At 49.4% G+C, this 15,539-nt stretch overlaps 2 protein-coding genes across 9 annotated transcripts in view; both read left to right on the top strand.

Moving 5' to 3' along the window:
- The window catches only part of arhgap46a (Rho GTPase activating protein 46a), a 30,928-nt gene extending 18,615 nt beyond the window's left edge, over positions 1–12,313 (top strand). For 3 of the 5 annotated variants that reach the window (XM_019879415.1, XM_019879413.1, XM_019879416.1), the window contains exons 3-10: positions 3,620–5,021; positions 6,181–6,841; positions 7,045–7,137; positions 9,216–9,289; positions 9,743–9,942; positions 10,429–10,520; positions 10,592–10,761; positions 11,150–12,313. In XM_019879415.1, the coding sequence (XP_019734974.1) occupies positions 3,620–5,021; positions 6,181–6,841; positions 7,045–7,137; positions 9,216–9,289; positions 9,743–9,942; positions 10,429–10,520; positions 10,592–10,761; positions 11,150–11,344 (2,887 nt within the window). In that variant the 3' untranslated portion in view covers positions 11,345–12,313. Of the gene's footprint in view, positions 1–2,525; positions 3,016–3,619; positions 5,022–6,180; positions 6,842–7,044; positions 7,138–9,215; positions 9,290–9,742; positions 9,943–10,428; positions 10,521–10,591; positions 10,762–11,149 lie in introns of those variants that run through there. The other 2 variants (XM_019879417.1, XM_019879414.1) reach the window with 2 other exon arrangements.
- Positions 12,314–13,288: 975 nt separating this feature from the next.
- phf20a (PHD finger protein 20, a) overlaps positions 13,289–15,539 on the top strand; it is a 12,114-nt gene continuing 9,863 nt past the window's right edge. For 3 of the 4 annotated variants that reach the window (XM_019879501.1, XM_019879500.1, XM_019879498.1), the window contains exons 1-2: positions 13,290–13,448; positions 14,886–14,992. In XM_019879501.1, the coding sequence (XP_019735060.1) occupies positions 14,910–14,992 (83 nt within the window). In that variant the 5' untranslated portion in view covers positions 13,290–13,448; positions 14,886–14,909. Of the gene's footprint in view, positions 13,449–14,885; positions 14,993–15,539 lie in introns of all 4 variants that reach the window. The other variant, XM_019879499.1, reaches the window with a different exon arrangement.

Below are 15,539 nucleotides of genomic sequence, written 5' to 3'. Positions count from 1 at the left end.
CTAGTTCCGAACATCTGCTTTGAATTTCACCCTGACTTCAGTTTGTGTGCATCTGTATTCAAGGAAAGGACAATTGAGATGGGTCGTCACTGCGTGTCAGAGTGTGCGTGTGGGCTTCCCTCCGCAGCCCTTCAAGCTTCAGGAGAGCCGCACGAGCCGACTGACGGCAGCTTGGTTTGAAACGGTCTATGTGGTTCACGTGGGGGCCACGGCGCTTTTTTTTGTCCTGTGGGCAAGTCACGGGTGTACAATGAGCCACTAGCAAAGGCTCCCACTCCAAGGCCACGGGTTCAAATCTCTGGGTGGACTCAAAGCTTTGTCATTAGCGAGACGGCGTACGTTTAAAAACGGAAATGTGTGAAAATGTACTTCGTGGGGACCTGCGACGCTACTCCATGATAATTGACTCACCTTTCTTCTCGAATTCTTACACCACACTCTTGAGTTCGGAGGCGTTTTTACCAAGGAAAGTACAGGGGGGGGGAAAGGTGTAAAAAGCCAAAACAAAACTAGCTACTCCCCATGCGCTTGCAATTGTCTGGCAATGAGTCATGAAGAAGTAATCATCGGTTGGCTCATTTAGGAAACAAGCGGGTGTTCTTATAGGTTTGAGAAGTCCTGAATGAGTCACATTTGGTCAGTATACAGAGGGACTCTGAGGTGGTTTTCGGCACCGCAAGGTTATCACCACTGCACTTTTGTGTCCACTGGAAATGCCAGTTGTATCTGTCAGCTTTTGGGGTGGTTGGCTCATTTTCTGCTTTTTCCACCCATGATGTTGTGAGGGTGTCTGGAATAACAAATTAGGTTTCCTTTTTCCGCTCTCCCTCTCTCTCTCTCTCTCGCTTGACAAAGTTCACTTGAACCTAATGCTTTTTTGTGCTGCAAGAGCTTTGGTCCCTTTTGACATCTTCATCAGAATCCCCCCAATTGTGGCTTGCTTTTAGGGGAACTACACGGCAGCGTATCTTCAGGAGGAAGTCAATCCAAAAATTGTCTTGACATCAGTCAGTTCTATGCGTCTCTACTCGTCTAAACACGGCGTCTAGTTCAGATTGGATTTGTGGAATACGAGATAAGGAGCAAACTCCACCCATTTGTAGCCGTCTTTGCGGGCGGCCATTTTGCCACTTGCTGTCGACGGGAAACGATGTTACCGTTTTGCTCAGGTAACGACTGATCACGGCTCCCCTCTTCACTGAAGCTCACGCATGATTGGTGGTTACCCGAGCAACCGTGATGTCATTTTCAGTCGACAGCAAGTGGCAAAATGGCCGCCCCCTGGGACAGCTTGAAATACCGTTCTTAATGGGATCAAAAAAGAAACAAACAAAATAGTGCTTTTCTATTTGTGCTCTACTCTGCCATTGAGACGTTCTGGGACTATTTTGGAAAGTTGGACAGTGTGCTGTAACAGGATCACTCTTTGACATATCAGAGGTGGTTTGCTTCCCGCTCAGCCTTCCATGTGATGATCCCTTGGCCCAGCTTGCCACTCATGGCAGCGGCACCCGGGCGGCCCCCGCCAAAGACACGCACAGCCGCTAGACATCTTGGCTCAAGCGGAGATGTGTCACTTCAGCTGTTGTGTGACAGGTGGTTCTCAGAAAAAGCGGTCTTTTACAAATGCTTTACTTTGGAAAAGACTGCTTGGTACTACTACCTTGTCCTCATCGAAACGCTTTTGTCTTGTCCGGTTTCTTTCCTGCACATAGAGACTCTTGATCCCATTGCCCAAGCTTCTGAAACGAGCGCGTAGCAGAAGTCTCGGCTCATGTGGTGTTGTTGAAGAGCATCTTTGAGCAACTCTGAAGATTGAGGTTCACCTTCAGTCCTCTCCTCCCCCACCTTGCACCCTTGTCGTCATTGGCGTCTCCGTGACGATGGCGCAGCCACGCATTGTGTGAGACTCCCCACACAGGCACGGCGTCCGCTTTGAAAGAGCTCTGTGGAATGCCCGCCTTCTCGCTCATTCCCTTGCCGCGCTCTCCCACGACTAATCCCCACCCCTTCTCATTCACGCATGCCCCTGCCGTCCTCTCTTGTCTCTCGGGTTCTCCCGCACCCACGCATTTGCCTCGCCAAGAATACAGACGGGAGATTCATGTGGGCCCTCGCATGAAGCCCCAAAGTTGATTCGGTTGGGGCCTGATTTGGTTGCAGCTAAAGAACCCGGGATTTGCTTGCCGTGGTCACGCGTGTGAGGTCTGCGGTGTTGTTCGGAAGCGCAACCTTGATGTTTCTTGAACGACTTGCTCTGGCAGACTGATGCAAAGTCGTCAGCTGCGTGTTAACTGCGAAGGCGGGAACAATTGTGTCATGTTTGTCTCGCCGCCTGACGTGACCACGGTGCTAAAACCTAGCGCGCTTCAAAGAGTGCAAACAGTGGCTTGTCAATGTCACGGCTGTGCCTTATCAAGCTCCCCGAGTCACTCCGTTAGCATACAGTGTCACACGTACGTGTAACGAACAAACAAACAGTGGCGAATTCCCTTAGATCTTCGTGTTTTCACGCGCGTCCGTGTCCCGTTGTGCATTTGGCCGTAAACTGTCTTGGTGAGGTGCCAGGTGGCGTGGACCCAGCTGTTGGTCGACATTTCAACGGCGAGTCTTTGTGCGACCGTTGGAAGCCCAGACGGAGCCAATCAAGCTGCAGAAGTGGTGTGACTCAGAACCCCGGGAGGAGGTTCGTTTTAGCTTGGAGGGCTTAACGGAAGTTTGCCGTTGGACTTTGGACCTCAGGGGAATTGTTTCAGCATTGTTCCAGAGTTGTGGGACGGAGTGGGGAGGGTGTGGGGGGGGGGCACTTCAGCTTATTCCCTCCTCCCTTTGAGGCCTCTTCCTGCCGTTACGACCAAAGATTCTTTCTTAGTGCTCTTAGAAAAGGAGAAGACTTTGGCTCTTGAGCTTGCCGCAATTCTGTAACTGTAATTATTTACCTTGGGATAAACACGACAGGAGGTGATCACCTTTTGGTCTCATTAATCAGGTCAGCGTTGAGTACAGCGTATTAAGGTAAGTACGTGTGTGTTCCTCTTCTGACCTTTAGCGTGCTTCCAGTATGTATGCTGCGTCACCTTGATTTCGGGAGCCCTTTCAACTGAATTGAGGAGATTCTTTCAGAAGGGCAAGTGTGTTGAACGATAAATCCTCATTTCAGGGTCAGCTTGTGATGCGACAGAGCAAACTAGCGACCAGATTGATGGCAGATTGCTCGGAGTTAGCCCAGCCGCACAACCAAAAGGAGAAGAATTAACCTTTGGCCTTAAGCCAAGGTCTTTTCACCGGAGCGCTCCTACAATTCGGACTTCTCGAAAGGCCTTCCGTTTTTTGGTTGGTTTTGTTTACTTTTCAAATGTTAGTTTGGTCTATTATATGAAAAATAGCAGGACTTGACAAACATGAACCTCCTGTTGCCACCCTATCCAAAATCCCTGCCGTTGTTTCCCACTATTACTGCGTTTGAACCTATATTCACACTTGGCTCGTGGTTGATTGTTTGACATCCTGAATTGCCGATGTAATAGGACCAAGGCAACGTCCGTGGCAATGTTGCTCACGCGAATTAACAGCTTTCTTTGCATCGTTTTCATTGATTCTGCGCCTGTCTTTCCCTCAGGAACGCCTCTCAAAGATGGCAGCCCATACCCGGTTCTAAGGCAGCAATGTTGGTCAAGGTGAACAGCATGAGTCGGAACCAGCCAAGCCCAGCTTCGCAGCAGCAACTCCTCCAGCCCGGTGCGCTCAACAAAGGCAACACGTTCACCCAACACCCATCCGGCATGAAGGCCCAGGGAGGATGTTTAAGCTCCACCCAAGGATATAAGACCGCCCCCTGTGGCAAAGCGACATCCGACCCGCGCCAGGCCCATCACCAGAGAAAAGCCAGCAACGGCAGCTTTTGCGTAGCCACGTCAGATAGTAGTCAAGCCAGTCCGCTCCTTCAGCGGTCGCAGACGAGCACGCCGCGCCCAGTCTCCCCGCAGTATGCCTGCAGCGCCCCGATCTATGACGAGCCAGTGACGGACTGCCCCATATACGACGAACCCCCAATCGACATGGAGGTGGAAGGAGCGCACCTTTTCAATGGGCAACAGTCGTCCCGCCCCAATCCCTCCCAGAGTCTCCAGAGAGCAAGACTTCTCCAGCATCTCGGTGCTTCTCTTCCAGGTTCCCGGCACAGGAGAGGTCCTTCCGCCTCCGACTATAGCCCAGCTGGCCTGGAGTGCATCAAACATATGATCAATGTCGACCCCAAGCAGCTCCTCTCCGGCTCCCCCTTACCCACACGCACCCCCTCGCCGACATCCCGGCAGGGCCTCGTCCCAAACCCGCCGGCCCAGTCGCAGGCTCACTCTTTGCCCCAAGTTCGAGGCCTGCTGCGGGCCAGTGAAGCGGGGGCCCCAGGCCCGAGTACACTGGATAAGAAGCAGAGTTGGCGAGTCCTGGAGGCCACAGTCCAGCGTGCTATGGAGGCACGGCACAGTAGGCAGAGCAGCCAGGCTTCGCAGGACTTCACCTCCTCGACGCCGCAGGCAATGGCAAACTATCAAGACTCGGGCTACTCCACCGGGCCCTCTCCGAGTTTGAGACGAAAGAGCAGGAGAAGGATGGGAGCCGCTGGAGGTGCGGGAGCCAGGCCGGGGTCAGTCGGCAGCAGCGGAGAGCTGTGTGCCCTCAATGAGAGGCTGATGGCTGAAATGAGGGAAGTCGTCAGTCGCTCCAACACCATGAGGGAGGTGCGAGCGGGACTGGAACAGGAAATAGGCCAGACGCCGGTTGCGTCCCAAGCGCGCTCCCCCGTAGACCCGCGGAGGTGGTACGCCGGTGGAGGCGGGGGGCTGCCAGCCGGCGGGTGCTCATCCCGAGAGGACCTTACTGGGGCGGCCGATGCTCCCGCCAGCCCCCTCGAGATACCGGCGAGGCAGAAGAGGACGTATGAAAAAGTCGATACCTTGGAGATGAGCATTCCAAGCCAGGCCAGCCTGTCTTCGCCCGAGACTCCGGGACCACCCTCCCAGGTGAGCACCACCACCACCACCACCACCACAAGCTGTGTGTCAAACCGTAGACAAAACAAAACACCAAAACAAAAACATCTTTCAGAGTGTTTGACGGCACTCTAGTTGACTTGTCTCATTTGTGAAAAAACGTTGAGTGAAGGCAGTGAATCCAGGACTTGATCGATTCCTTTTTCAGTTCAGTTGCGCTCGGCCACGTTTAAACAACAGTCGACAGTGATTGGCACGCTGGCCTCTGGCGAAGATCTCAGCATTAGCTGCCATCCTCCATCTGTCCTGCTCTGTAGGTGCTTTCAAGTCGTATGCCAGCTCTGTGCGCTTGGGCATCTGGTGCCCAGGCCAAAGCGGAGATTCAGGACATGGCCTCCCTTCTTCAGGAAGCGGGGACGCGGTGGTCCATATGGTCCAGGCTTGGCAGGGAAATTGTTGAAAAGAAATGCTCGTGTGGAGCCTGATTGGCCAACGAGCACCGGGCCTGACTAACTCTGTCCTGGAATGTTACTCAGACCTCAGACCTGTTGGCAAATTGCTCACGCACACTCACCAGGAGACTCACCAGTTATCGGATTGAGAATTGCCTTATTTTCCCACCGTGTGTGTTTGTTGTCAGACTTTGAATTGATCGTGTTCACTGGAAACATTTCAACTCCGGGCCTTTCTATGAAACCGTGAATTTCTCATGAATTTATGTCTTTGTTTTTTTTTTTGTTCATGTCAAAGTTCGATGGCTTTTGTCTCTTTTCCCACTTGACTTAACTCGGCAGGAATGCAAGTGTCATGCCTTCTGAAGTCCTCCAAAAATAGTTTCACAATTGTGTCATGGAGCTGCTCTACGTTACATCGGGATACAAATTGAAACGGGCACCGCCGCTGTTTTTTGTTGTCGTTTTTTTTTTTTTTGGTGGGGAGGGGCTGCGCGCCGTGCACCCGCGTTTCCTATAGGCCCTTCTTTGGTTGCACTTTCTGCCTGCGCAAAGTAGGCATGGATATTCAGAACCGACATTTTAACGTCTGAACGATTCCGGGAGAACCGGAGTGTTAGTCCCGGTTCCACTCGATTCCCGGTTCTCGATGCCCAACCCGACCTGCTATCATTCGTTTTTACTTTCCGTCTATAACTCTTCTGGCTCATGTCGCTCCATCTCTTGTTCCCCTTCAGGCGAGCACCCTCGAGCTGCAGTCTCAGCTGGAGAGCAGAAAGAAGGACATGGTGGATGGACGCAGCGCATCCCTTGGCCCCCACCGACCTGCCACCCGTGAGAACAGAGAGGGAGCCGATGGAGCGCACGCTGCGGAATCGTCCTACCAGTTGTCGTACGCCACCCTGCGACAGCCGCCGCCTCCGGACGGCGGCATCGAGGACTGGGCCAGCAAGCACCTCAACATGCACACGCAAGGGCTGTTCCGCCGCCGCGTCTCCATCGCCAACATGCTTTCTTGGAACCGAGGGTCCATCAAAAAGCCCATGCTGGTCACGAGCGACCGCGCTGTCCGCAAGGAGGCTTGCGAGATGTTCAAGCTGGTGCAGGCCTACATGGGAGACCGGCCCTCGCGCCTGGACCGCCGTCACTGCGCCCTACTCATCGTCACCAAGTGCTGGGACATGCAAGGCCTGCGGGACGAGTTGTACGTGCAGCTGGTGAGGCAGACCACGGGAAACGCAAGCCCCCGGAGCTTGGCGGCGGGTTGGGAACTGATGGCCGTCAGCTTGGCCTTCTTTGCCCCGTCGCCCAAGTTCCGCTGTTACCTGGAGGGCTACATCCAGAGACACACGGAGCCCACCAGCGACAAGAAATGTGAGTCTCAGACCGAGCAGCAGGGTGGGTCACCTTTTTTCTGCCTTCTCAAAGTCCCTTGAATGTCTGACGGTCAGCTTGACGTAACGTGATCCAAAACGGAATGTGTATTCGTGTCTTTGCGCTCCCTGTTTCTCCAATGATAATGCCCGGATGGCCGTGATGATTCAAACTCGTCAAAGGTCAAATCAGGATTGTCAACGTCACGATCTTCTGTTTCTTGACAGTGACTCAGTTCATACTGGAGCAGCAGGAGCTGAAATTAAAGAAGAATTCAAAATCCAGGAAAAAGCGAAAGCAGAACACAGATGAGGAAGAAGGTAATCTTCATTTAATTTCCGCCAAAGTGGTTTTCTGACAAACAGCCGTATTCTGTTAATTGGCAATTGTTGTTTTTTTTTCCTGCTGCAGTCAAATGTCTCGTAATAAACTCAAGCTATCGGTAACCGAACCTCCAACCTAATTCTTCCTCTCGAGAGTGATCTCGTTGAGTGGAATGGAAAATTGTGCTGCGTGCGCTTTGTCAGATGAGGCCACGGTGAGGTCCTGTATCTGCGGATTTGATAAATGACTTTCACAGAAGGTTCATTTGGAGAGAAAAGAAAAAAAACAAAACTAGGTAGGAGGAGAATTTCGGAAGGATCTGTTTGCTCTCAATGCCCTGTTCTGTGAATCATATCTCGGTGGTCTTGGCCACCTCATCGGCACGTGGCCCCATTTGAGCAACCCACACGGCCAGCTGTGACGATGATGTCACCGTAGGACCGCAGTCATCTCTGCAGACATCACAGCAGTAGCCTCCCGCATGAAACCAGAGTGACTCACAAGCACCGCTTTATGCTCGCTCCGAAGTCATGGAAGATACTCTTGAGGACACTTATTCAGAGGTTCCCTTCAATGAGTGGACCACTAAACAGATAAAAATGCATGATACAAATGGTATAATGAGCTCTATTGACAGAGGAGTTGTGGGGAGGGCAGGGGGCGAAATCGGCTAAACGAAAGTAAATTCGAAGAAACACACTCACATGTTGTTTTCACTTGGCAGTCACACACAGTCTTGTAAACAACTGCCAGACGAAACCAGTGTCACCTTGTGACACTCTCCGCAAACGCTCTATACTTGAGATAATTTTAGTCCAGGCCATATGTCAACAGGTGCGGTGCACTTGGGTTGCCTGGTTGCAGTTTTCATGCCGTCGATCCTAAATATAGAACACCGGCGGGTTTCGACCCCTCTACCGCGGCAACACAGGTCCTTGCAAGTTTTGAGTTTCTGGATGACTGATTCTACTCCCCCGAGCTATCCGGCGAAAACCACGAGACGTAATTACAGTCGAACGGATGAGTCAGATTTGCCCCGCTGTCGGGGGTTCAGCGTGGGAGTCACCTGTTGGCTGTAAATCTGCAGCAATTTGATGAGAGAAACCTGTGCGGTAGGTGAAGTGATCACTCGAAATTGTCCCCCGGTATGAGTGTGAGCGTAAATGGCTGTTTGTATGCCCTGCGATCGATCGGCTGGCAGCCAGTTGAGGGTTTACCCCCGCCTACTGCCCGAGGACAGCCGGGACAGGCTCCAGCGCGCCCGCCACCCTCGTGAGGCTCAAATGATGAAATTGTACGGATTATTTCGGCCAGATTATGCACTTGATTTTGGAGTCAGCCAATCCTCCATTAAGCATATCCAGTTGGTCCAGAATGGTGCTGCCCACCTCTTGACTGGTACTCGAAAGAGTTGGCTACTCTTGAACATCGCGTCAGTAAACTTGTCCATCGGGTTCAGCCTGCATGTTGCCGAGTCCGGGACGGGGATATGATATGATAGCTTCTCTTTCGATGGCAATTTCCTGACCCAACCGAGTCAAGTTTTCTTTTTCTTTTTTTCTTTTCGACTACAAGCGTACAGAATTCCTTTTTCTCCAGAGGGCAGATGGTGTGAAAGATTGTACTGGATCGTCAAAAAAACACAACGGTTTTCAAATCAATTCTGGCCTCGAAGTAGCTGTGAGCCACGTGCGTGTTTCCCATTCATGGCGTGGGTCTTTACGTGTTGAATCACCTGAACTTTTGAGTTTGGAGGCGGATCCTGCTTCGAAAAGCTTTTGTTCCGCAGCGGTAAATCTTCTCTCAACCCGATGGTTCAGCCAGTTCTCCTCTAATCCCCATATGCTAGAATCGCATTGTCAACATGCCACCAGTTACCACTCCCTGGCCTCTGTTAACCACTTTGACATTTGTGGGGGGGGGGGGGGGATGTCTTACATGTGGGAACGAGTTTTTTTTTAAACAAATATGTGAGGTTAAAAGAGGGTTTCTGGTGGATGTGGGTGTGTTGCATTGTGCTTCAGTGTTTGATTTTTTTTTTTAATTATTATTTTTTAATTCTCATCAATAACAGGCCTGCCTGTCAGCACCTACGCCAAGTTCTGTCATCGGAAGCTGCAAAAGGTGGCCATCACGGGAGGGAAAAAGGTAAAACGGCTGCACGCATGCCGGCACCTCCGAGATCTGGTTGACCTCAGATGTCATCATCTTCGCAATCCATTTTTTTCCCCATTGGAAATGTTGGCTAGTTTGTTTCAGGGGGACACCGCCATCAGAAAACCTTTTTTGTAACTATTTGAACAGTTCCCAAGGGCACTCTTGCTTTTCATTTGATTCTACTTTGTTCAGTGTGTGTTACTGAAGTAGCATTTGGCACTAGGAAATGTGTGTTACGCATCAGGGCTGTCAAAGTTTAGTCACACTGGATTCAATCAGAGAGAGCGATTTGATTACAGGTGCGTTGACTCAGTCGCAGGTAGCCAAACAGACCTGGTGCAGTTGTAGACCGAGCCATTATTGCTTTAATGGTTCCTGACATAGTCAGGTCATGAATCTGACATTCTTTTTTTTTTTTTTTTTTTTTTTTGTGTGGCCTGCCAGGGGCTACGTAAGCCCACCTTGGAAGAGGTGGACCACAGCAGACGGGCCATCATCACTCCCTCCCTGTTTGGTAGCTCCCTGGGGGAAGTCATGGAGCGGCAAAGCGAGCTTTTCCCAGACAGGAAATTACCCTGGGTGCAAGTTCAACTCTCCCAATATGTTCTTGCTCTGGGCGGCGCTCAAACGGAGGGCATCTTTCGGTAAGTCGAGAAAAATCAGCCAGTGGCGTGCCTCAACTTGAGCAGTGGGAAGAGTCCAGGAAATTTCAAGGGGATCTTGTTGTGTTTTTGTGTATGCACTGTGTGTCAAACACACTGTGTGTGCGTGCGTGTGTGTGTGTGTGTGCGTGTGTGGTCTTCTCTATCCCCTCACATCAGAGTATTTGTTGCACTCATGAGAACCGCACTGTTGTGTGTTTAGCTGGACCTTTCAACCGAGTGGGATCTACTCAAATGCGTGTGTGTTTGTTCACATTTGCAAACTGTTGCTGATATTAATACATCACACAATGACTCTCGATGCAGTGTTTCCTCGTCGGTGTGTTCTTTGCCAAACGTTTACATTTATTCTGCTGTTTTTCTTCCAAAGCACCGTATCAAAAGACAGGCAAGAATCATGAGAGATGGATGTAGGGGTCCCTCTTGTGGTCACTTGATGTAATTGATGAGTTTTGTTTCCCCCTCCAGAGTGCCCGGAGACATCGATGAAGTCAATGCATTGAAGCTGCAGGTAGACCAGTGGAGGATCCCGGAGAACCTGTCGGACCCAAATGTTCCCGGTGAGGAAGGATCCCGTTGACGCATTTGGGTTTGCGGCCCGTGTTACTTATGCGGAATGTTTCTCCATCAGCCTCTCTCATGAAGCTGTGGTATCGAGAGCTGGAGGAGCCGCTCATCCCCATGAACTTCTACAATCAGTGTGTCAGCAACTGCGACGATCCCGTTGCAGCCATTGCCGTCGTTCAGTCTTTGCCTGAGCTCAACAGGCTGGTGCTCTTCTACTTCATCCACTTTCTGCAGGCAAGAAAGAGTTGATGCGTTGTGTGTACGGCACTCTCCAATGTCATATTTATGATTGTCTCACCTGTACCTTAACCCACTCAAGCCGAGGAGCTTAGCTGCACATTCACGGGAAGGCAATTGTCTGTCTGCGTTGCTATTATGCAAATTAGCCCCAGTGGCATGAAATAGAAGTGCAGAAGCCCACGGACACATTTTCAGAAATTCAATGATAAAATGAAATTGACGTGGTTGTTTCATTTGGCACTAAATGTGGGCTTCGGTGGCACCACAAATCCAACTGTGTGTGTGTGTGTGGGGGGGGGGTAGATAGAGAGAGAGGGCCTTTTAAAATGTCAAAGATTGGTACATTTTGGACAGTCGTTGAATTTCCTCCTTCCATCCGCAGGTGTTTGCTCAGCCATCTAACGTAGCTGTCACCAAGATGGATGTGAACAACCTGGCCATGGTGATGGCCCCCAACTGCCTCCGGTGCCAATCGGACGACCCTCGCATTATTTTTGAGAACACGCGTAAAGAGATGTCCTTCCTGAGAATGCTCATCGTTCACCTAGACACCAGTTACGTGGAAGGAGTGGTGTAGACTCCCAGAAGCTCTCTCTGCAGAATACACTGGAAATACGCGGGATGAGACATGACACCTCAGTGAGAGACGAAACAAATGACCCGAGGCATCCTCTGGTTGAATGATCCTAAACTATGCAGCTACGTAGTCTTAAGGCCAAGAAACTCCAAACTGAGCCTTTTTTTTGTTTCTGTTTCCTCATATCATTCAAGTGCGCTCGTGTGTATGACCGTCAGCGTGAGACATCTCACCGTGCACAGGTTTGTTTTGAAAATACAAAGACAATCCAGAAGTTGCTCATCTGATCACTGGTCTATTATATGGGATTTTGAGTGCAGAGTGTACAGAGCGCAAACCTTTGTGACTGAGTTGTGATGATTATTTTCGAAAAACACATTTGCGAGTCGTTCTGACCCTCATTACTCATTTGAGGGCAAACCGATGATGTGTATGTCCATCATATGTCTTTGTGAAGTGGGAGATGACTTATTTAATGACAATAATAATCTAGAAGAAATTTCAGTCGGACCTCTGTTCTATATTCTTGTGATCTGTGCGCGTTGTGGCTCAGGTCTTATTGGGGGGGGAGGGTAGCTTGGGGTAACTGTACCATAGACAGTCTCCCCACAGACTAAACATGTCATCATTGTGTCGAAGCCCTTTACTGAGAATGGACTGTTCTGCTCAACTGTCAAGCATTCTGAGAATGTCGAATAAGCTGACCGAGTCCTCTCTCTGGCTTTTCCAATGTATATATAGCGCATGTAAATAACATTAACAGTTTATTTGAATGAAGGATATGAGTGGGAGATGCTGTAAAGAGCAATAAAGAGGTTTTGTAATTTTTTTTTTTTTTTGTTTGTTCTGCTGTAACCGCCTGCCTTTTGAACATAGGACTGACTCAAACCACTCAATATGTGTAGATGCTGCACTTCCTTGTTTGACGATAGAACAATTGTCCATCAATAAAGGTTTGGTCAGTTGTGTATTTGTTTGCATCCTTTTTGTCGTTTGGGATTGAGATGAAACCCAGTCGTGGAGCCCCAACAGTCCTGTTTACTTGGCGAGAAATCGGATGTCTAAACAAGTGGGCTACTATTTTTGATGAATCTGTGTTGTCCACCCAACCCCCCCCCCCAAAAAAAATAAATTGGCAACCAGACTGGTGGCACTTTTATTTGAATAAAGCTTCAATAATAATCACAGCATTACAAATTCTGAGTATGACATGGACGAACAATTCAGCACAAATGTAGAACTAGAAAATGCACTTTCCCTAAAATATTGTCTGACATTAAACCGGTCCGTGGGGCAAAAAAGGTTGGGGACCTAAGTGTTTTTTACGGTTTAGGCTAGAGTGGGCCAAGTGCCCCCGCCACCGTCCTTAACTCCCTTTCTGACCACTAGATGGAGCCAATTTTAATTTCAGCCATATTGCTGAATCACAGCGGCGTTGTTCAAACTTTTTAGCATTGAAATAATAAACTGGTCGGCAGGAATCCAAAGAACTGATTTTGAGGTAAACCGATGTTACATTTTGACACTACATACATGCGGCAACACGTTGAGAGTGGTCATTTAGTTTGATTTTTTTTTTGCCTTTTGTGGGGAAGACACCCCCACCCATAAGGGTAAGATGTCCCTATGAATATCTAAAGGTCGTAGCCTGGAGTGATTTAATTACCCCCCAAATGTGTAAACTCGGGCATTCCTCTTGAATGCATATTTTGTTGATCTTCAAATCTTTCATCTTTTTCCAAATAAATGTTATTTGTTTCTTAACGGGGCCATCCTACCCGACACAAGTTACGAAAATTGCGTAACCAGCAAATCGATATAAATATATGCGTATTAAAGATGAATCAAATCATTTTATGAATTCACTGATTTAATTGAAAATACCCAAAGCATTTTATCGTTTAAAATTAAAAGGAATCAGGATGGTGACGCGGGAACCATTGTACGCGCATGCGCCACGCAGCCCGCGCCGGTGGTGAATGCAAGTGAGAAATTCAACTGCGTGATCCGCGAGGCAAACAGGCGGAGGCGGCGGTACCTGTTTTTACAGAGGATTTCGACTCATTTGTGACACACAACCGGACTAAAGGTGACTGGGGAACAGGTAAGAAGCCCCAACCGTATTCCTCGTCGCACTTTTGGGTACATAACTGGCGAAAAAAAGACCCCGCTTTCGGTGAAGGCAGCTACATCTTGGCTGGCGTAGTGCCGCATGTCGGCGTTTTGAGTTCCAAACAAATGTGACGAAGTCGCCGACACAGTGTTGCTTGTTACTGTTGGCGTCGCGATTCGTGTATTTGCCGAGGTGTGTTATCACATCGCTTCCCGCTTGGGGCCTCGAGGTGGCTGTTTGGTGTCGTAGTTGGGGAAGTTAAATGCTTTGTGTTGCCACGCCGCCGCGCTCCCAACCGAGAAAAGTATGGAGAAGTGAAGGCCTAGCGCGAGGCCCCAGCGCGCTAGCTAGCTCGAGTGACGGCTGCCCGCCCAATCGCAATGCTTCCCCCCGCCCACGTTAAACGTTTTCCACCAATCGGATTCACGTTCATCCCGACGTCGGCAAAAGGGCTTTTCGCGCTACGCCTACTCGTTATAAAACCCTCCCGTATAATAAAGTCTCAAGTCCTGGTCGAGGTGGTCAAAAACGGCACCGCAAACAAGTGCATGAAATGAAACATCAAGTTGATATAATTCGATGCTTGAGGTTTTACAAATGTGCACAATCGTGCGTGCCCGTTCCGTCAGTTTTATATCATCGCACAATGACATATTAGTGGGTGTTTTGGAATGGATTGCGACTGGAATGAGTCACTTTGAACCTGCCATCGCATCTTTTAATGGTGCCCCCCCCCCCCAATTCTCGTTTCCTGTGTCTGCCTTGGTGCTGTTGAGTCCTTGATGTGACAATAAAACACACCCACTTCTATTGCTGTGTTTGTAGCCGATCCCATTTCGAGCGTAACGTCAACGTGAGATCGACGATTCACCCCAGACAGAGCCGGCCACGTGGTGGAGCGCCTTACCTTTTGTGTCTGAACGGGGGATCGGCTGATCGCAAAACACGTGGGCCGAGAAGCGCGGTCGTATCCGGTTTGTCGGTTGCCGTGCAGCGTCGCCCTTTGAGGACGCCCAGACGGCCCCAACAAAGTCCCCATTGCGCCATTGTATATGTCCACCATTCCGATATGATGGTGGAATATCATGGTTCTATGATGGGCTGTGCTTGCTGCTATTGGACATGCTCGGGTACTACAGATGAGGTCCATTCGTTCATAAAGGTGAAGGGGATGCTGATCCAGATTTTTAACAACGATGAATAGCTCATCTCATTACCATTTAAGGGGCCTGGCTCACCGTAGCTTGTTATTTTCCCTCTGCATCATCTTCAGAGTGTGTGTGCTTTGTCACTGTCCTGTATTTTCGACACACACAAGATGCTCAGTTGGGATACAGTGGTAGTGATGATAAGAAACTGTAAATTGGTGTCATTTATGAGTAGTATAGTTTTTGAATAGTGTGTGTGTGCATGTGCGTGTGTGTCCAGGAAGAGAGCCTTGATGTGGGCAGTATGAGTAAGACGCCCCCTAACAGAAGAGGGATAACATTTGAGGTGGGAGCTCAGCTTGAGGCCAGAGATAGCCTCAAAAACTGGTGAGTCATGGCCTCATTCATGCCTTTCCATCCTTGAAACTCCACTTTCACGTTTGCTTCATTTCCTTCCTGGGACAGTGTTTGGTTGCTGTCAATCGTGTCCGAAGTGCTTCGAAATCTCAAGAGCTGGACACAATCTGTTCTGTGGTGCAGGTTGTTTAATATTTTGCACGTCTAAAATAGTGTAACTTCATTCATTCTGGATTAAAAGAAAAACTTCAACTGTACATACAGTGTTTTCAATTGAAGGGGAAGTCAAGCGATTATGGTATATACGCCCCCTTTTCCACGCACCTCCACTTGTCCAAACCTGGCATTCATATTTTGTTTGTGGAAGATGAATGATAAAAATAAAAAATACACCAGTTTATAATCCATTTCAAGGCATGGCCATTTTGCCCCTTGCTGTCCACTGAAAATGACAGCACAGTGCCATTGTGATGTCATTTTCAGTGGGCAGCAAGGGGCGAAATGACCGCCCCCTGAGATGGATTAAAAAAAAAAAAAAAAAAAATTAACCTTGGAAAGTGTAAAGCCCCGGTGACCC

The sequence above is a fragment of the Hippocampus comes genome, unplaced genomic scaffold, assembly GCF_001891065.2.
Source record: "Hippocampus comes isolate QL1 unplaced genomic scaffold, H_comes_QL1_v1.1 scaffold44, whole genome shotgun sequence".
NCBI classification, from domain to species: domain Eukaryota; kingdom Metazoa; phylum Chordata; class Actinopteri; order Syngnathiformes; family Syngnathidae; genus Hippocampus; species Hippocampus comes.
This window is presented reverse-complemented; position numbering and strand designations above follow the sequence as displayed.